Source organism: Festucalex cinctus, chromosome 3 (assembly GCF_051991245.1).
Source record: "Festucalex cinctus isolate MCC-2025b chromosome 3, RoL_Fcin_1.0, whole genome shotgun sequence".
In the NCBI taxonomy this organism is placed as follows: domain Eukaryota; kingdom Metazoa; phylum Chordata; class Actinopteri; order Syngnathiformes; family Syngnathidae; genus Festucalex; species Festucalex cinctus.
This window is the reverse complement of record NC_135413.1, coordinates 23,666,171-23,688,647: the sequence shown is the minus strand read 5'-3', so window position 1 is coordinate 23,688,647 and position 22,477 is coordinate 23,666,171. Positions and strand designations below refer to the sequence as shown.

The 22,477-nt window shown below is 41.5% G+C and overlaps 1 protein-coding gene across 3 annotated transcripts in view; it reads left to right on the top strand.

Moving 5' to 3' along the window:
- roraa (RAR-related orphan receptor A, paralog a) overlaps positions 1-22,477 on the top strand; it is a 264,732-nt gene that overhangs the window by 238,673 nt on the left and 3,582 nt on the right. For all 3 annotated transcript variants that reach the window (XM_077516875.1, XM_077516876.1, XM_077516877.1), the window contains 8 exons: positions 10,530-10,615; positions 13,385-13,526; positions 15,864-16,259; positions 16,865-16,986; positions 17,073-17,205; positions 19,199-19,306; positions 20,938-21,048; positions 21,239-21,351. In XM_077516875.1, coding sequence (XP_077373001.1) covers positions 10,530-10,615; positions 13,385-13,526; positions 15,864-16,259; positions 16,865-16,986; positions 17,073-17,205; positions 19,199-19,306; positions 20,938-21,048; positions 21,239-21,351 — 1,211 coding nt within the window. The remainder of the gene's footprint in view (positions 1-10,529; positions 10,616-13,384; positions 13,527-15,863; positions 16,260-16,864; positions 16,987-17,072; positions 17,206-19,198; positions 19,307-20,937; positions 21,049-21,238; positions 21,352-22,477) is intronic.

Sequence of the window (22,477 nt, the reverse complement as noted above, 5' to 3'; positions counted from 1 at the left end):
CAAAAGAATAATCAATTTTTCAAATAATTGTTAGATTCAACCCTAATTATTTTACTTTTTACTAATTTATTTTTATTTTTTTTAAGTTATATTTAAAGTTGAGTTTTTGTAGTTTTTTTTTTTTTTTAAATCAATGAGTAATCGTGTTTATTATTATTAACTGTTATCTCAATATCAAACAAAGTAATTGTGGTAATCAGAGTTGGGCGGATCCGTCATTTGTCACTCGTTGACAGTCGGGACACCCTTCCTTCATCGTCAATATTTGATATTATTACTATTCAATATTTCAAGCCAAACCGCAGTGTAATCGTCAATCCATCATTTCTCAGCAAAATGGGCTTCCGTTATTGCCAAATTGGCTATTACATTGACAGACGAAAATCCATTTCCGACAATGCTTAGCGTGCCAATTTTTCGAAGTATCTTATCATTCATTAAATGTCAACAAAACGGGCATCAGTCATTGACAGATTGACGGCCCTTCCGTCAATATTGACGGAATGCTTTTCCCATAATCGCCCAAACTTAATGTCGGGGTATCTGAGAAATGATGGACGGGCAAGGGAGGCGAGAGGCGTGTCTCGCACATGCTACCTTTCTTCGAGCGTATACGTCAGTAAACCCTTTTGCTGTCGTCCTTCTTGCAAAGTCCCAGTCAGGAACCTCCTCAATCTTTGCCACGACGACACGTAAATTAACGGTGGCTTGGGGGATCCGTATTCCTCCCATTGCCTCTTGCCTGTTGTCCCCTTGTTGAGGATGTCGGAGTGCTCTTCAATAAAACAGTCAAGTAAATACAGAGGGAGACATGCGGAGGGAAGCGCTGCTTTGTTGTACAGGCATCTGGCGCTGGGCAGTGTTGAAATATTAATAGGCCTCACACACAAACAAACACACAGTGATGCACGCATGGGTTCATCCAAAAAGCAGCCCAGGGCAACGGCCCAGACGTTGAGTTGAAGCAAAGTCGCTGCATGCGCCGCTATGAAGGGAAGCGTCACATAAAACATGTCCGCAGCATGTCGGGTAATCACAGCTACGTGATTGGAGGGAATTAAACAGACTAGCGCGTGCACGGCGCAATGTGTCAATTATATCTTTGCTTCCTCTAATCCCCTGTGGTCCGAATATTTTGGATGACAGCGCGGCGGAGGCATGTTGAAATGATGATGATGATGATGTCGAGTTCTGGGCTTCAGGTAAATTTGCCGGCTGTGCTGTTTGCTTTCCTTTGTGCTCCAAAGCAGCAAATGCCATTCCAGCAGCTCTGTTGTAAATATGCCTCCGATCCATAAACAAATAACGCATATGTTATGCCTGCGTTGCGTGCCACCAGTGTCCTTTGCCGCTGACATTCACGTAACCTTTGTTCTGATGCATAAATGGAAATACATCAAATATCCGGTATCGCGTAAATTCACACGGCAACAAAAAGAAGACAAATTCTGCTGGGCATGAAGATCTGTGCTCAGCAATGATAAATAAAAATACGATAATATAATAAATCTGATATTGATTATTGTCTATCCATTCATCCATTCTCCATTATAGATTAATTTATTTTTTTTATTTTATTTCTTGTTAAATAATACAAAATAATCGCATATTAAATCGCAAGACATATTGAGGGAGGGAAAAACTTTTGATAAGCGCCTAGCTAGCTAGCTAAAAACTAATCTAAACGAGCTAAACTATCCAAACTAAACTCGCTAGCTTGCTCACTAAACTAGCTAAAACTAGACAAACTCAACTTCCTAGCTCGCTAAAAACTAGACAAACTAAACTATCTGAAAACTAGCCCAACTATCACCCCACCCCCAAACTGAACTAACTTAAAACTAGCCAAGCTAAACTAGCTATTTAGCGAAACACTAGCTAATCTAAACTAGCTTAAACAATCCAAACTAAACTGGCTAGCTAGCTCACTAAACTGAACTAGCTAAAACTAGCCAAACTAAACTTGCTAGCTAGCTAAAAACTAGCCAAACTAAACTAGCTGAAAACTAGCCAAACTAACACCCCCCTGCTCTCTGTGAACAGACCAAATGATCTATGTTTTTATTTATTTTCATCATCTTTTTGTCTTGGGAGCTTCTCATCTTTTTTGTGCTGTAGTTACAAAATATAATCTAAACTGAACTAACTAAAACTAGCCGAGCTAATCTAGCTAGCTAGCTAAACACTAGCTAATCTAAACTAGCTAAAATGATCCAAACTAAACTGGCTAGGTTGCGCATTAAACTAAACTAGCTAAAACTAGACAAACTTAACTTGCTAGCTAGCTAAAAATTAGCCAAACTAAACTAGCTGAAAAGTAGCCAAACTAACACACACCACCCACCCCCGCTCTCTGTGAACAGACCAAATGCTCTGTGTTTTTATTTATGTTCATCATCTTTTTGTCTTGGGAGCTTCTCATCTTTTTTTGTGGTGTGGTTGCAAAATATAAGAGAATGTATTAACACAGTTTGTGTGATGAAAGAAGAATTGTTAATCTGCTCATAGTGCCGTCCGCAGTCCGCTTCCTTACATAATCTCTCACATGAGCTCGCTGGCTTGCGTCACGCTGTCATTGACAGATGTCACACATACACACATTCATATACACACGCCGAGAATGAGGCAAAGATCTCTCCGACGTGCTATCATTCAAAAAGGTGTTTTGACAGTGAGCCAATGAGAGAAAAGGAAGGTGACACTGACAGTATACAGTAGAAAGCATTCAACCTTTATTGTTTAAACGTGAATCCTCAGGCGGGAAAATGATTTAATGGTCCAATCGGGGAATGGGTTAAGCTCTCAGCATTATGACAGTGGCTTGAGCACAGGGCTGGAACGTTAGGGATAATCTTAATCCTTCAACGTCACCAATACCAGCGTTCAGTCGGGAGAGTTTCTGCTGTTATTTTCTTCACCGGCCACAATGTTAGGTGCACCCAATCTAATGAGATGCTTTAGATATACCTGGGGAGTTTCCATATAGTTCGTCCCTTTTGTAAGTAAATAAAGAAATCAAGATATAAGAAAACGTTGTTTATTACGAGATGAAACCGTTCACTGCAACCAAATTATATTACTGTTTTGCTAACCCCCCTGACATTTTTAAAACCGGCAGTCATTATCTTTGGAGGGAGGCAAGAATAATAAAAGGCACCTTTTTATAGTGTTACAGTATTTGATCTGATTAGATTGCATAAGTGGCCAGTAAATAAACAGTTGGACCTTCAAAGTCAGATGACTCGAAGCGAAGGTTAGGGGATTCTCCCTTGGGAGAACGTGCAAACTCGACTTTACACAATCAGGATTTTGCAGCTGAGAAAAAAAGAGAAAGAAAAAAGATAATCTGATCAGAAGTTGGAATAATCACAAGATTCAAAGAAATAACAGTTAAACCCTAAAAATTATGCCAAATATTCTTAAAAACATTAAATGCAAATCTTACTGAAAAAAAAAAAAAAGTCTTATTTTGCTGATCTGGCCAATGACGTCATTGATCGATCTGCAAATTATGACTTTACAACCGATTAGCTGTTTTGCACAAAATGCAAAATATTTGCCGATCCAACTCCCCAACTCTTCGCCATGACTACAAATCATTTGTCTACAAAATTGTTCTGCAAAGGAGATAACACTTCTTGCGCACTGACAATGACAGCGCCGCTGCCACCTACTGTAGTGGATGTGCAATTACACTTTATTGTAGTGCGGTCTTAACAAAACCCCAAAAAATATATTCAATCTATCTCCGTTTGAAAATGTGTTTTGGATTTAGAACACACTGGAAGTCGACCAGCGTCTCGCAATGGATTTTGACTTTGACTATATTTTATAAAAGGCTCTCAAATTTTATAGTGTACGCACATTAATTGGCGTGTAAATGACCTCACCATTTCACCAGCGTTTCAACATATTTCTCATCTTTGCATTTTTCATGATGTCACTGTACATCTGTAAATGAAGCATTAATGTGCCTGCAGGGCACTGGAAGGGAATATTCCGTCCTACAGTGTCTGTCGATGCAACGTCGCCGCGGAAATGAAGTTGACAGGCCCCCTCTAAGCTGTGAGTGCGCGTTTGGCAAATTGTTGTGGGTGTTAGCAATCAAATGTCACTCTGCCGCCCTTTGATAATGGCGTGTACTTTTAGACAGTGAAGGTCACCGGGTGAACATGCAGAAGCTACGCTGGCCTTTTGTACATGCGCCTTGAGTGACGTGTCATCCTCCTCCGAGGAAGCGGCGAGCGTGTTGAATCAGTGTCCTTGAACTGCTCAACCGCACAAAGAACGTGTCACGGCTGTAGGCCGGATTTACGAGCACTGAACGATTTTGAAAATTAATTGCTATTGTTTGTTTCCCTTAATATTGCGATTGTATAGAAGTGTGGAACTGCCAATGTGGAGTAAACATTTCTGAATATATTTCGATACATTTAATAAGGGGCGTCAAAATTAGTGTGTTAATTTTGAGTTAATTTAAAGGCGCTTTAACACCACCATTTTTTATTTATTTTTTTCCTGTGCGATTAATGACCACCTTACTTGGAAAGCCTGTACTGGGGGAATTCCAGTCGTAACGCAGCAGACACGTCCACCTCAAAATTTATTACTGATGAATTTTAATAATGCATATATTTGTGGAGAATGGGGTCAAGTTGATTTTTACAATTTTCAAAATGTGCAGAATTTCACAAGTTACTTAAGATAACGCTTAATATGAAAAGAAAAATGCACTGAGCTGTCGCCAATGTTTTACAAATACAATTATGCCATCTAGTGGCAGAAAATTGACCTCAACACAAATCAATATCACACTCCTTTTTTACAATACATCTTTTTCATTTTTTAAAGTTAATTTTATGAATTATTATGAAATTACTGTATCAATGGCTAAAAAATGCAGCCATATTTCTCTTAATTTAACATTTTTTTTCGACTTTGATGTAAACAAGAATATGAACACTTGGAAAAATAATTGTATTCTACATTTTATTGTGCATTTAGAAGAGATATAAAATTTGAGATTAATCGTGAGTTGATTAATCATGAGATAACTATTGACGTCATGCTATTAATCAGGATTAAACATTTTAATCGCCTGCCACCGACTAGTTTAAATGCATTTGCAAATACGTTTAGACTAGGAGTGTCAGCTAATTATATATATTTTTTAATTGTAATTAATCACATGACTTCAATAGTTAACTCACGATTAATCGCAAATAAAATGTACAATAAAATATTTTTTCCAAGTTTTCACATTCTTGTTAACACAAAAGTGGGGGTGGGGGGGGGGGGGGGGGGGGCATGACAAGCTAATAGAAATATGGCTGCATCTTTTAGTCATTGATGCAGTAATTTCATATTCCTAAAATTGAATTAAAATTAGTCGCAGTGTGCATTACACATAATTTGGGCATCTCAGCAGGTATCTTTGAAGTGGTCTGCTCGCGGAGGCCATCTCGCAGTTCTGTGAGGAGCGGCGGGCGGACCGCTGCGATGGGCTTTAGCGCGTCTGCCCGTCAAACCGCACCGAGCTTTGATGTCGTAAACAGAGCGGGCGGGGGCCGGCGTTGAGGGAACTTTGAATGGGATCAGTGGCACTGCGCGCTGGTCAAGCTCGCGCCAGGCCAGCCAGCAGCCTGTCTCACACCGCAAGGCACTTAACACAGCGGCTCCTGTCAATAGATATTGACTGTCAGACGAGGAGTGCTTATGAGCGCTGGCCTTTTTTTTTTTTTTATGTGTTTGACTGACTGACCCGATGTGAATTGGGCTCAAGTCCTTGTTAATGTCGCTGAACAGAACAGCTTGCGCAGTCAGTTTAACTACACGGATGCGTTGATTCCGCTTTTTCAAACCGAGTACATGTACTCACATTTGAGTGCTTGCTGACATCAAATGCTGATGCTTGATAATACCCCTTAAGTCTTGCAGTGGCGATGAAGATTTGTGTATTATTCTAATCCAAATGTTCAAAAGCACATTTTTTTTTCTCAAACATGGCATAAGTTTCACTCAAAGTTTAGAATAACGGCTTGTCATTACTGACATTTTAACATCCGATTGTAGCTTTTGTGTCTCAGTCTAAACACTAGGGGGCACTATGTAAAAGGAGTACATACATGAGATAAGACACGAAGAAGAACATACAGTTAAAGTTGAAATTTACATCAAAATACTTTTTTTTTTTTAAAGCTAATATACAATAAAAAATAAGATGCTGTACCTTACCATTACTGCTTCGAGGTGGATTGAAAAGCCAAAGAAACACAAACACAAACAAGCGCTAGCACTAGCTCAGCAGAAACACTGGGGACAAAATGGCGGAAGAGGGACAACATGGTGGACGAAGCTGACCATCATAATGGATTTCTGTATTGACTCAAAGTTAAAGTGGAGAAAAAAAAATACAAGACTGCTTCTTGAGAATACCACAAATTATCAAATAAAACGAACAGGAAAACTGTAGTGATACTTCATCACACCGTCCTTTATGAATTGCAGTCGCCGAAAAATGTTGTCAAAGTATCTGTACTATATTATACTTTTATGAGTACTGAGTACTGTATTATTGCATCCCGAGTTAAATATGATCCCGATCTGCAGGTGTTGGTCAAATCAAATATATTAATAGCTAGTTGCAAATGGAGAATATGACCTGAGAGCTGATAACAAACACTTGGCTCGAGTTCAACAGTTGACTAGGGGAGTTGTTTTTGATATATTTAATGGAATGAATCACTTAGGCTACCCACCAACTGTTCTTAACTCCTGTTTGCAGCCCGGTGTTGTACGATGACTTTAGTTTTCTTCCCATTTGATGTTATGTTGTTGTTCTTTATACTGCAAGCTAGCAGAAGACTTAACCCAAATTTAGCTCTATTGATTCAAAGCAAATTATCAGCCGTTTCCACACAATTAATAAAATTGTTGATCAATTAATCAAGGTGTAATCTGTAGTTTTGGCATAGTTGACTTTTTAAAGACTATCATTATGTATGAGTCAAAGTGAACCCTGGTTGACCTCGTTGTGAGTTCACAGGCTTTTCCATAACTCATCCAAGCATGCATTTGTCCTTGCCCAAAGTTGGACGCACAGATTTGTGCAACGTTTTCGATACTATGACAAATTACGAATCTAATGTTGTCCAATCAATTGACGCTACGTTTTTTTTCGCTATATTGTGGTCGTCGAGTGTGCCTTCATGGTGTGTTTGATTTCAAATCGTATTCTCCTTTTATTCTCCCCTGCACCTCTTTTGGAAAGCAGCTTATCCCAGTGTGGAAATAACTATATGTTCAGACAAGGAAGCGCGCAGCCAGCCTCCCTCAGCTGGTCCAGAGACAAACCTTTTTTACTCTTGAGTGCTCTCCACATCCAGCAGCTTATGCAGCGCCGGAGTGAGAGGGTGTTAACCGGCGAGGATGTGTGCACCCACCGAGGGCCTTCCCGCCGCAGATAGCGCTTTTGTTTGCGAGCTTCGCTTTTTTGTGTGCGCGCACCCCCCGCCCGGCTTGGCACCGTCTACTCCCACCGCTTTCACCTGATGTGGCACGGCGTCAGGCCCGAGCGAGCGCCCCGGCTTCTTGCGGAGAGATGAAGGCATCTCGTTGCGTTGGGGGCGGGCGGGTGGCGGGGGTTAGCTAGCAGCAGCCTAAGCCTGGGAGCGATCGCAGGCTGGAGCTCAGAGCCAAAAAGCCCGTGGGCCGGATCGGGTGGGCGGAAGGAAGCCTGGCTTATAGGCAGGGCGGAGGAAAGCCTAGCCGCGGCCCCGCACTACCACCCACTGGCACGGGCATGCCACTGCACCCTTCCGCCGGCCACAACCACAGCTAGTCATAATTACAGCACGCTTCACTTGTTGTGAGTGCATGTCAGAACAAATTATGTAAGTAATGAGGCTGAAAATGCGAAAGGAGTCGAAACACAGTGCACTGCGGATGCTCATGCGGGGGAGAACACCGAAACAAACAATGGAATGCACTCACACGGCGACGGGCCCATTTGCCAGAACCGGCGACCGTTCACTATGAGCGAAAGATTAATTATGAATTAACCCTCTCAGATAGGGTTTCAAAGCCCGCCCCCCTGCCTGGATTTCACAATAATCTGCGCCGGCGAGGTGCATCGCCCGCCATTGTGCGCGAGAATCACAAATGGCAGGACGCGATGTCTGGAGGAGGGTTAATTGTGCGCCATCCACCGCTTGCTTTTGTTCATGTTGCTAAAAATGTAGGCTAATACCGTGTAAACACGGCCCGGTCTTGTTGACTCCAGCAGTGCGAGGAGAACAGACACAGATTGGTGAATGAATAGAGCGTGGCTATTAGTTAGTGGATTAGAGGCTCTGCGTTAAAGGGTCTCTCCCGGGTGGGCCTCGGGGACAAGGACATTATCCACATGACACACTGCAGGCTCCTGGGCGGCTGATTAAAATGGGCCCGCATCTTTGGATTGAACCCCAGCAAAAGTAGTTGTGAAGCGTTCGAATCGGCATCGTAAGGGCTATAAGGATCTTGGCGTAGACACGGGGGTTCATCATATGGCGCATCAGGCATGGCTGGAGGGAAGATGCTGATGTAACGCTCCGACATCGCCGACGGAGCACTGCTTCTTAATTATCTTTTTTTTTTTTTTTATTGCATCTTATTAAGACAAAATCATCACATTCAGCCTTAATTGGTGCACCAATTCCTCGCGTTTGGATTGGCTGCTCAGAAGAGGCCATTACATTGTGAGAAAACATCCCGAGGTGATGTTTCCTCGATTTAGATCAGATAGCGGATTTTTGTGTGGCGCTGCTGTCGGGACGCCGGGGCTGAGATGTGGGAGATGTTGGAGGAGGGCTGTGAGATAGAGATCTCTGCTGGGAGACGAGGAGGTGGTGGTTTGAAGGGAGAGGGCGGGATCGGAGCACGGGTAGCTGCAGTGATGAATGGAAGAGCAGTCGGAAGAGTTTGGGCAAAGTGTTTTGTTTTCCTGTGATGAATACAGTAGCGCTGTTGTCCTTCATGGTTAGAAGTAGGGATAGACTGATTATCGGCTGGGTCGATATTCAGCATTTTGTTGAATATCAACATCGGCCATTTAGAAAAATCATATGGCCAATAACAGATCCATTTAAAAAAAGTGTTCAGGGGGAAAAATATCAGGGAACTAATTGTTCAAATTTTCATAGCTGCTACATAGGATGGGAACTGTCTGCATCTTCTGCTTTTGTTTGAAATTAAAAATAAGTAAAATTTTAATACTTAAGATATATTGAAATAAAAACAAACTGTTTACTGTAGCAAACAATAGGGAGCTATTTACTTTAAGTTTTACATTTTTATTTAAATTTTGAAGACATACTACTGTCCTGAAAGATCCCTGAATGTTTTGTTAGCTTTTTAAAACAAAGATGTTTATTGATTAAGATTTTTTTTCAAAGTTTAATATTTTACTAACCCTAAACATTTCAATAAACATATGCTTAAAAATAGATAATAAATAAAAGCTAGATAATTTCAATATTTTCCCATTTAGTGAAAAATTAATATCGGCTCCAAATATCGGTTATCGGCCTACTTGATTACTAATAATCGGTATCGGTATCAGCCCTGAAAAAAAAACATATCGCTCTATCTCTAATTAGGAGTACATCAATCATGTCCAAAAATGTACATGATAAAAAGAACCTACTGCCGTCACTTTCTGTTGGCATAAAAAGCAGGACTGAAGAGGATTTGACATTGAATAATCGTCAGCAAAAATGAGACTGATCTTGAAATACTTCCTGTTTTCATTCTTCTTGTTTCAAATTCAATGTGTATAAAAACATTTTTACCACCATCTAGTGGTGAACAGTGGAATTACGCAAAATAAACATCAGGCAGAACAAGAGATCTTGCAAATTGTAAGCAAAATTGAAAACACAAATTTGGTACAGCCAGGGTCATGCTGTATGTGTTGGCTCATTTTTGGTGCTTTCTTGCTTGTATGAGTTTTCTCCATGTACTTCAGCTTCCCCCCACATTCCAAAAACATGCATCTTGGGTTCATGAAAAACTCCCAAAAAATTCTATAGGAAGTGTAAATGTGAGTGTGAATGTGAAGTTTTCCAGTTTTGAGCATTATTTTCTGCGCTAAGGCAGAATTTTGAATACAGCTCTTATTTTGCATCTCATTAGAATGAGCTGGAGAGTGTAGCTTGAGTTTAGAGCGAATACAGTATATCAATGTTGAGTTTTCAGCTGTTAATTGACACCATATTTACAATTTGTCAGGACCTAAAAGTTCCCCTTGCTTTCTCTCACTCACAAACTCAGGCACACATTTGTAAATATTCCACTAAAGAACTGTGCAAGCAAGCATTCAAAAGCCTGCGGATGAAATGTTTTTTTTAAGCTTTTATGTACCAACATGGCGCCATGGTGAAGGTGTTGTACAATGATATGTGACAGCAAAAAAGAAAATGTATGACTTAGTTTTATTTATTTTCTCACTCTCTCTTCCGCTCTCTTGTTCTTTTTTCTCTCCCGTGCAGCTCAAATCGAAATAATTCCCTGCAAGATCTGTGGAGACAAATCATCAGGCATCCATTACGGTGTGATAACATGCGAAGGCTGTAAGGTAAGCGTCAAAGATAGCGTTCATCACCGTGTCGACGCGTGTTTCAGTGGCACTAAAAATGGTTCGGAAAGCAGGAAGTCAGAAAAGTTGCTTGCTAAAGTTGGTCGACTCACATTGAAGTGTTGTGGTGGTCAACTACGAAAGCGGAAATAGCAAAAGAGCCAAATTTGAAGTCTCACTTTTCCTTCCCATTTTCGGAACTGGTACACCTTTTTTTGGCTTTGGTTGCAGAGCATTCTTCTTGAGCTCAAATGATCAAAAAGGAGGAGGTTTTGAATTAGAGCAGATTGTTGGCTGTTTTGCAACATTGTGTTGGCTCCATTGAAGTCGTCTTTTTGTACTGTTTCAAACGCACCAGCCATTCAAACAGCGAGGGGAGTTTTGTGCTGAGTGTATTCTTGTCGCCCGTGCTTGTCACCCAGCACATCATTAGCATTCCTCAGCCAGTCTGCACTTTTGCTGTTTGTGTGTGCGCGCATGTAATTGTGTATGTGAGAGTTTCTGTCAGATTCCGCTCTCCCTCACACAGGCACCGGGAAGAACATAACACTAAAGAATAAACTGCCGAAACATCTCTTTAATGATTGCTAATTAGTCGAGGCAGAGAGACCTTTAATGATATGTATGAGTACAAAAGTTTGGACCATAAATCATAGCGTTATTACAGAGTGCTGCGTGTCACTGGCAGTAATAGCCTCTTCCTATAATGGCTTCCATTATAAAGCAACTTGGCAGCTGTCAGCTGTTTTCTTGTAATTAAACAGCCAATGAGCGGCTAATTAAGACATATGTGTATGGAGCGGTAGAGTGGGGCATGTTAATGATGTGCTGGAATCAATTCATTAAGTCAAAGGATGAGGAATCCAGTCGGTGCGCGGATGCTTATGCGCTGAACATGCCAGATAATAATCCCAATGAAGGGAGAGACGGGTTATCGCATCGGGCCAAACATGACGCCCGCCCTCGTGCTTGGACACGCACCCGTGTCCGCATGCCAGAAATGACAGTGTCACAGCCAGAAAAATAGCAGTACAGCAGTGTTGTTATGACCTCCTCCAAGGAGGTTATTTTCATTGGTGTGGTTTTGTCCATTTGTGGGTATTTAGCTACGTTTGGTAAATAGCTAAGGATCACTTTTGGTATCAATTAGACTTTGCGCAATGAGCAATCAGCAAGGTTGGAAACGGTACTCGATTACAGGAAAATATATCTATTAAAACGACTCCTGCCATAGCAAAAATCCACTTATAATTGACATCATTGAAATGTATTGCAAAAAAAAATCAAGTTAAACCCCAAGCAATTCTTCAAAAAAAACAAGCATCTCCTTTTATGACATATGAGGTGGCCTGGTGTTTTGCTAAATATTTAGCTAATGCTAAATGCTATTGCTATCTTGGTTCAACAGCTGTAAGCAAGCCGTTACACGATATACGCGGTACGCGTGTCACGTAGTTAGCACATTTTTTTGATCAGTCGTTTAGCTCCGGCACAGATTCACCCCTACACACAAACTGCATTGACTTAATATGTAATCGACTCACAAGAATAGCTCAACTCACGTTTGGTTCTGCTAATTGTGTCTGTGTTTGGCTGAATGTGTGTGGCAGGAAGTTCACCGAATTTATGCAAAAATTTATTTATTTTTTAATTAACTCATTCACTCCCAGCCATTTTCACAGAAGCGATTCCTTCCACTCCCGGCTGTTTTACTGGAGTTTGACTGATTTTGCAAGGCCCACAGAATATTGTGTTCTATTGCTATAAAAACATGGAACCGACCAAATGAAAGATTAAAGTATCTTCTTTCATCAGGAAAAAAAAAAAAAAAGTACAGTTCTATCTATCCGTTTTGCAGCAATTGGCATTAGAATATAGCTAAGTTTCATCATTATTCACAAATCTATTAAGAATTTTGAGTAATTGAGCTTTTTTTTTTCAACATGGTCCTGGTTGATCTCCTTTACTCTGCTGCCACCTGCTGGCCGTTTGTGTAATAACTATCATTTCTGCAGTTGTGAGGCTGCATCAAAGCCTTACGTATGCTCTAGCATAAAACAAAGAAAAACAAAAAAATAAATAAATACGTCCCTGGGACACGTAAAACATTTAGAACGTATTTATACGTTTTTGGGATCAAATGAGTTGAGATGTTAAAATTTAAATAAATAACACACATACTGTAGCTATTTTTTATGTAAATAAAACATGTTTGGGACTTTTTATCAGTCAAAAAAAAAAAAACATGAGCGCTTTAACTTTGTGATTGGATGGTCGAGGGCAAGGAGGCGGAACTTCTGCCACCCTGTTTTCCACTTATACGACAGGTGGCCAGGCTAAAAATAGATTAGCTTTCGGGCTCACATATATTTTTATGGCTATTTATATGGCAGTACACAACTGCCAACTTGTTTCTCGGATCTGATCAATGATCTCATTGATCGACTGAGCAAATTATGACATTAAACAGTCCACCGATTTTTGCATAAAGGCCAAACTATCTAGTATAAATCCACACATTGATGACATCATATTTCCAAAAACTATTATCATATTTCCAAAAACTATTATGTAAAGTCATATTACTACAATCTCTTCTGGATCCAAGGGAACAGAACAAATTGTTCTGTTCCCTTGGATCCAGAAGAGATTCTCGTAATTGTCTCACACATCCCTTTAATCACTGCTGTTGTAATATCCCAACTTTCAATCTCCAAAACATGCACCTTCAGCGTGTTGTTGAACCTACGACGCTCCTCTCGTGCGCAGGGCTTCTTCAGGAGGAGTCAGCAGAGCAATGCGGCCTACTCCTGCCCCCGTCAGAAGAACTGCTTGATCGACCGCACCAGCCGCAACCGCTGCCAGCACTGCCGGCTGCAGAAGTGCCTGGCGGTGGGCATGTCACGGGATGGTGAGTTCTTCACGGGTCAAGATAGAAAATGGTGGGTGGATATTTCTTGCGAAAGGTAGAGGTGGTAAAAAGACTCACACGTTGTACTTAAGTAGAAATCCAGGTGCTAAAAAAAACCTCTTGGAAAAGTAGAAGTACTTATTCAAATAATAAATACTGGCTTGATCTCCTAAACCACTCTTGGTACATATGGATTTTGAGCAGTTAATGATTTTTTGGGTTGCAATTGGGTTGAACATTGGAATTAGGCGGTCTGATGAGCTTTTTGAGTTTTATGAACTGCAGTTGAAGCACCAAGCATTTCATTTGAGTGACTTTCTGTGGCAACCTTCATAGAAAATGTTAGTGATCAGAAAAATAAATAGTAATGTTTTTAATCATAGCTAAACTAATAACTAGCTTTAACTAGCAGTATTGGTTGTTTTTACCGCTTGTTACATAAAAATCTTGTGCTGGGTCAAATCCCCCATAGATTTACTAATGTTGCTAGTGAACAACAAATGCTATGCTATTAATAATATTAATAAACGCCCGAAGCTTGTGGGGTTTTTTATAGGGTTGCACAAGACATAACACATTGGCCACAAGTCATTATTGGAGCCAACAACATCAAACAAGTTTCTTAAATAAGGCCATGAAAGGGTAATTATTTCTTAGAATTTGTTGCATCATTAATGTCCCCATGTTCACAATCCTACTCTTGTTTTGTTTTTTTCTGCCGTATAAAGTTGAGTTGAGTTGACTAGCGCAAAGGAAGACTATAATGCAGTTTGTAATCAGGATGTGGTCATCCAGTGTCTACACAGACAAGGGTAAACCTTATTTTAATATATGCTAGACTTGCACACATATACATATTCATGAATGCCATAAATGTAGAGTGCAATCGCACTTATGAGTGCCATTGCTGAAACACACACACACACAATCAGGACAGATGAAGGTGACTCTCGGCTTCTCTCAACACATACAAGCCCATCTGCCTGCATTCCCCTCTATTTCTTGCCACACACACATACACACACAATGACCAGCTGACATAGTTCCAAGACCCCGGAGCGCCAACCCAAAAAAAAAAAAAAAAGTCTCCTTCTCACCACTGTGCTCATCTGTCTTAAAAGTGATTTTATCTGCAGCGTAGACACAAGATTTATTTTTTCTTCAAAGGAGGAAGAGTTCAGCCAAGAGTGTGACATAATGTGATTTGTTCTCGCAGGCATTTCTTGCACGTCAGTGTCAGGAATCTTAACTGGATAAGAGAGACAGCCACATTAGAACAAAAAAAAATCATAGTTTATTGAACAAGATATAAAAATAAATCTATTTGTGTTTTGAAGTGTCTGTAATACAACGTACTGCCTGGGGGGCTAGCTAGATACATCATACGCTGACGTGACACTTCATTAGGTAGACCTAAACATTCTAGTGACACATTACAGAGCTATAACAAATTCTGAAGATCGTAATGCTCAGTTTTAATTGAGACAGTATAGACAATGTTATTTGAAAAGTGATCGCACCACTGAATCTCCGAAAGGGACATGCATTTTCAGTTAATAGGCTAGCTAGTTAATAGTTAATCTAGCTAGCTAACTGGATGTTGCATTTGTGCCAGTTCTCAGTTTTTGCACATCTACACATCTCTGAATTTACTTAATAGGGTCTTTTAGCTATAGAAAGGGACAAAACATTTGAAAGATATCGAGTGGTAAGCAGAAAAGTAGAATGTGAGATGAAGCTGCAGCAAAGCCGGATAAGCGACATAAAAATGGATGGATGGATGGTTGGATGGATGGATGGATGGATGGATGGTGGAAAATGGATGCCGGAAAGAATGGATGGACGGATGGATGGATGGATGGATGGATGGATGGATGGATGGATGCATGGATGGATGGATGGATCGATGGATGGATGGATGGATGGACGGATTGACGGACGGATGGACGGACGGGTGGATGGATGGATGGATGGATGGATGGATGGATGGATGGATGGATGGATGGGTGGGTGGGGAAAATGGATGGATGGATGGATGGATTGATGTGGAAATAATGGATGGATGGATGGATGGATGGATGGATGGATGGATGGATGGTGGTGGAAAGTGGTTGAATGGATGGATGGATGGATGATTGATGGATGGCGGAAAATGGATGGTGGAAAGAACGGATGGATGGATGGATGGATGGATGGATAGGAAAAGAACGGATGGATGGATGGATGGATGGATGGATGGTTGGTTGGTTGGTAGAAAGAACGGATGGATGGACGGATGGATGCAGGAGTCCCTAACGTTGAGGCCTCAAGTGCATTTGTGCCCATGTTGCCCTCCAGCGGTGAAGTTTGGCCGCATGTCCAAGAAGCAGCGAGACAGCCTCTACGCCGAGGTCCAGAAGCATCGGCTCCAGCAGCAGCAGCGGGACCACCAGCAGCAGCCCGGGGAGGCGGAGCCTCTCACGCCCAGCTACGGCCTCTCAGCCAATGGCCTGACGGAGCTCCACGACGACCTCAGCGGCTACATGGACGGCCACACCCCCGACGGCACCAAACCCGACTCGGCCATCAGCAGCTTCTACCTGGACATCCAGCCCTCCCCGGACCAGTCCGGCCTGGACATCAACGGCATCAAACCCGAGCCCATCTGCGACTTTGCCCCCGGCTCGGGCTTCTTCCCTTACTGCTCCTTCACCAACGGAGAAACCTCCCCTACCGTGTCCATGGCAGAACTAGGTGAGACGCATCTGAGAGGGGTGGGGGGGCTAGAGAGGCAGAACAATGAAGTGGGGGGAAAAAAGGGTGGGGGGGGTGGGGGGGGGTAACGTAACGGTGGGGCAAACGATACAAAGGTTGCTTAAAATAGCAGGAGGTTGGAGACTCATCTCCAACACTCATTAAAAGAGCCTCTCTCTTTTTTTTTTTGTAATTAGTTTCCATTAATTAGGGCCAATCAGGATCCAGCAGGGCAGGCGTCGGGGGAAATCATTTTTTTTAGGCTCCCCTGTGCCGCGGAACCCCTTTTAACAGATGTGTTTTCAAAACCATTTAAATTCTTGTGCTCACTACTTGTCTCAAGGCAAATGTGACCTTTGTTTGAGTAACACCCCCCCAATCCCCCCCACCACCCAAACCCCCCCACCTACCCACCCCACTCCCATGCATTTGTGTCATAACCAGATTGGCTTTGCCTCCATCTCAATCTATGAGCTTTCCTGGAGGCAGTAAAAAGGAAATGTCACCATTTTTTTTTTCGACAACGAGTCAGAAAAAAATGCATTTTCCGTGGCAGGTCTCATCACTAAGGTCTTCCCTTCTTACAACTCGACTTGTGTTTTCAGAGCACTTGGCCCAAAATATCTCCAAATCACACATGGAGACATGTCAGTACCTGAGAGAGGAGCTGCAGCAGATGACCTGGCAAGCCTTCCTGCAGGAGGAGGTGGAGAGCTACCAGAGCAAGGTAGCTTGCTTGCTTGCTTGACCACGCGGCCGCCTGTGGAGCGCGGCGCCCAATTCAACCATCTCCCATCTTGTTGTGTTTTTCAGCCGCGGGAAGTCATGTGGCAGCTGTGCGCTATCAAAATAACGGAGGCCATTCAGTACGTGGTGGAGTTCGCCAAGCGCATCGACGGCTTCATGGAGCTGTGTCAGAACGATCAGATAGTGCTGCTCAAAGCAGGTATGACAGCTTGTCAACACGCACGCACGTGATTCTGATATTGTCACAAGGGCGTATAGCTGACCCGACTGCACAAAGACTTTCCTCCTTTCCTGAGCACCGCCACATCACAAGATGAATGTTTACAATGGTCAGATGACTCTGCTTCATTTCTTTTCACATTCATGTGCTCACGCTAACACATTCTGTCACACAGAACATGTATTCTTACAGGCCACAACATAAAATTAGAAAAGTAGTAAGTTGCCCACTTGCCATTAACTGTCAAGCCAAGACAATTACACTTTGTGTATTTAAAATATAAACATAACTTTGCCTTTGTTAAGTCCGCTAGCTTAATACTAACATACAATGGAAAATGCCTTAAATGGGCTAATGAATAGCATCAATAGTCGTCGTTTTATAACAATTTAGCAATAGATAGTTCAACAGTGTAGCAAGATATGTCAAAAGAAAAAATATTAATACTCACAGGCATGTATTCTTTATCATCTTCAAAAAAAACTACTGGTTCAGTGGACCCAATTCATGTTTTTTTTGGTAGCCCTCTTTTCTTCATGGGAAAATGCTTTTTATAGTCCTTTTTTAAATTTCAATAATTTTAAAGGGGGGAGTGGGGGGCAGTACACTTACAGGACTAGCTCAGAAAATTAGAATATTGTGATAAAGTCCATTATTTTCTGTCATGCAATTAAATAAGCAAAAATGCCATACATTCTGGATTCATTACAAATCAACTGAAATATTGCAAGCCCTTTATTGTTTTAATATTGCTGATTATGGTTTCTTCTTCTTTTTTTTTCTTTTTTTTTACTTGGTCTGAGGAAATATTCTAATATTTTGAGATAGGATATTTGAGTTTTCTTAAGCTGTAAGTCACAATCAGAAATATTAGAAAATAATAAAAGGTTTGCAATATTTCAGTTGATTTTGAATGAATCCAGAATGTATGGCATTTTTGCTTATTTAATTGTATAATGGCCGTGAATAATAATACAAATTATGATAATGATAATAATGTTTCAGATTTATATAGCGCTTTTCTGGACACTCAAAGATGCTTTACAATTATTTGAGGAATTTTGCTATTAGGGGGGATGGTCCAGTCCCTTTCCGCATTACTGAAGTTTAATGAGTCAGTTGTGAAACTCTTCTTCATGTGGGTCTGTACGTCTATATTGTACTGCCCCCTGGTGGCCAATCAGGCGCCCCATAAAGCGCACGACGTGGGGCTGCAACAGATTAATGATTTTTCCATTCATTTCAATAGGGAAAGATGATTTGAGATAGAAGTGTTTTGAGTTACAAACATTATACTAAAATGGGTGAACAAACTTTATAAGCAACAGCTAGTTCATGACTTCAATTTTGCCCCATAGACAATTTGGCTCTGTCAGCACCAGACAGAAAATGCCCCCCAATAAAGGCCGAATTCTGTGTATAGTTCTTATTGAACAGTATACCATTGAATGAGCGTTTTGTGTACCTAAAGTCGTGGCCAGTGAATGTACAGGTGCTTTTCATCCTCTAATGTCAGTTTTAATCATAAAACAAGTCACATAGTAGCACTACTAATGGCGGCTGTTGCATTTCCCTGATCCTGTTATCCCCTCCCTCGGAGAGCTACAAATTACAGGGTAGACAGAATAATTCCCCACTATCTTGTTCAATAAAGGTTGAATGAATAAGCGCTCTCGCCACTAAATGAAGCACAGTCGTTATCTGGCTTGTCATTATGGATGACTAGCCTTATGTCTGATGTTATCATATAATGTGGAGGTGCGTTTTATTCTCCCCCCGCTGACAGCTTCTTTATTTCAAAGTGTGTCTGTTGCTCATATTGTAAAAGCACGGCACATAGCGTAAGCACGTGTTTTGCCTTCCTGACTGATGTCTTACTGTTAAGGAGGGGGGGGGGGGGGGGGGGGGGGGGGTGAGTGGGAGGGAGGAACAACACAGCAATTCAGCATGTTGTTGCCGTCTGTCTCCACAGGCTCTTTGGAAGTTGTGTTTGTCAGAATGTGTCGTGCCTTTGACTCGCAAAACAACACGGTCTATTTTGACGGAAAGTACGCCGGGCCAGATGTGTTCAAGTCATTAGGTAAGTGGACACAACGCGCGTGTGCTCTTGTGCTACCGTGTGTGTGTGTCTGTGCGTGTTTCATTCCTTTCCCCTTGATGTACCAGCCAAAATTAGAATCTCCTAATCTGCTCCACACAATACTGAAGGCCTTGAAGCGAACTGGGCGTTCATCCCTGCTTTACCTGGCATCGCCCGCCGTCTCTGCGGCGCTTATTTATGCCAGGAGCGAGATGATAGCGAGGCACGGTTGCATCTGACTCCTGTAACTGTGGAATAAATACAGCCAGACAGAGCGCCTTTTGGGAGAAAGCTATCAAAACCATCACCGATAGGCTGACATAAAGAATCTCAGATAGCTCAAATAGCATTTTTGTCTAGCTGTCATGATATCACTGAGGCTTCCACCAAGGATTTTCCAACACTTCCAGCTTTTTTAAGGTGAAAAATGCAAATGGGTCCCATAGTGGTTGTAGACATGTTGAATTGTCCTCCTTGATGTAGTTAGCAACATAGTTAGTGGCTTTCCTGACATGCTCTACCCGTGCTGTGTATATACACACACATAGCTTGTTCCAGGTATTCACTAATATCTTGGAATTAGTGTAAATCATCATATGAAACTGGCTCAGCTTCACTTTTTTTCTTTTTAACATTCGTATGTATGTATCAATTTGATATGGTCCCAGAGCCCAAACTGTTCCAGTTAATGAAATTCTCTCTCTTTTAAAGGTGAAGCCCCCCCCCAACCCCCACCCCCCAAAAAAATAAAAAAAAATAAAAAATCTTGGCAATAATATGAAGCACCTCTCATCTAAATACAGTTTGTTGCATTTGTGGAATATGAGTTAAGCAGCAAAATCCAGCTGTTCTTATCCATATCAGAAGGCGGCCATTTTGCCACTTACTGTCGACTAAGGATGACATCACAGTTGCTCAGGTCTCAGGTAACAACCAATCACAGCTCAGCTTCAGAAACAAGGTGATCCGTGATTGGTCGTTGCCTGAGCCCTGAGCAACTGTGACGTCTTCTTCAGTCAACAGCAAGTGGCAAAATGGCTGCCCCCTGAAATGGGTAGAAACGCCTGGATTTTGCTGCATAATTCATATTCCACAAATGTATATTAATCAGAATGTCATGTTTAGACTAGTGAGGTCACATTTAACATTACTGTCAAGAAATGTTTAAGGTTGATTCCTCTTTAAGAGCCAATTCGATACATTTCTCGATACAATGCAAAGACGATATTTTAAAATGTATCATCCATGAGGCTGCTGATGTCACTATGATCATACTCAGACGCACGCACACAGCTGCCACTTTTGGGGGAGGTCGAGAAGATTGATAGGCCTCCCAAGTTGCAATGGCATTCGCCCCCTCTGCCAGATAATTGATTGAACTAAACGCCTAGATAGTGACCTAATTTTGCCTTGCATAACACCACCCAAGTGCCAAAACGCAGTAAAAGCGGTGCCTGTTCTGCTTAAGACGCACCCATGCGCTGTCAGCGTGCAGCTCTGTTATTCTTTATGTTTTCCTGCTCTTCCTCTTCCCTCCCTGTGTGCCTCTCTCCCAATAAAGATCAAGAGTGAATGTTGTTCTTTGGTCTCCCTCATCTGAAGCTCTCTCTCTCTGTCCTTTGCTGTGGCAGGCTGTGACGACTTGATCAGCTCCATCTTCGAGTTTGGGAAAAACTTGTGTTCGATGCACCTGTCTGAGGATGAGATCGCCCTGTTCTCCGCCTTTGTGTTGATGTCTGCTGGTAGGTGTCAGTCACAGTGCAGAAAAAAAAGAGAAAACACAGCAACCCCGAATTTGCCGTGACAAGGAACAAATGTGCCTGCTGCCTGTTTCTTTAAAAGTCAATACCCAAAATTAGCACCCTGAATTTACGTACTTTTCCCAACTACTGCACGGAGGTTGCTGACTAATGTGATCCTTTGACCTTACAGACCGATCTTGGCTCCAGGAGAAGGTGAAGGTAGAGAAACTTCAACAGAAGATCCAGTTGGCTCTCCAGCACGTCCTGCAGAAGAACCATAGAGAGGACGGAATTCTTACAAAGGTAACAACTAAATCTTTACACGTATATTTAACGTACAATGTTCAGCATTATACACAAACTAACTGCTCCTGAGATTTGCCATTGTTCCAGTCTACAACAGTGCAGCTCTAGTTATTGTTTGGTCTTCTAAACACAGATATATTACTTGTAACCAACAACTTTCAGACCAATTTATTGAAATTTGATAACTGAAGAGTGGTTAGGAATCAACCGTCTACAGCTGTGGAGCTCTAGTTATTATTCAACTGTGCAGCTCTAGTTATTTACTCTAAAAAAAATAGTACTTGTAATCAATGTGTGTTTCCATTACTCTCAAAATTGCACAAAATGTAAGTAACCAAGGCCACCGCTCCATAGACGCAGATGTCTTGAAAGTAATCATAACAAATTTGGGCGCCCACCTTCCTCAAACAAACCTCTCGCTTAAGCTTCTCTTGCGAGAATTACGAGATCTCACATGATGAGAAGCAAAACACTCTTCAATGGAAACACGAGTCACAGTTGTACTTTAGCAAAATTGTAGAAATATTGCTTTTATTTTTGCGAAAAACTGCAATGAAACAGCTAATAACAGACCAATTTAGTGAAATTCGGCAATTGAAGACTGGTAGGGGAAGCATCGGTCTACAACTGTGCAGCTCTAGTTATTATTGGCTCTCCTAAACAAATACTATATACATGTCGTCACTTTTCTGACTAATTTAGTGAAATTTGACAAATTAACAGAGGTTAGAAAAACAGATTAAAACTGTGCAGCTCTAGTTATTGTCTATACGAAACAAAGATATATTACTTGTAGTCACCTCTCAGACCAACTTAGTTAAACTTGACAATTGAAGAGTATTTAGGAATCACAGGTCTACAACTGTGAAGCTGTAGTTATTATTGTCTCTCTTAAACAAAGATGCATTACTTGTAGTCACCTTTCTGACCAAATTAGTGACATTTGACAAATTAACAGAGGTTAGAAAATAGAAATCAACAGTCTGCAACTGTGCAGCTCTAGTTATTATTGGCTCAGCTCTCCTTGTTCATAGCGGGGCCCACATACTCTATTTGGAACACCACTTAAGTTGCCAAATACGTTACCTCGCCTGATAAAGTGTTATCCCAACACTTCTCGGGG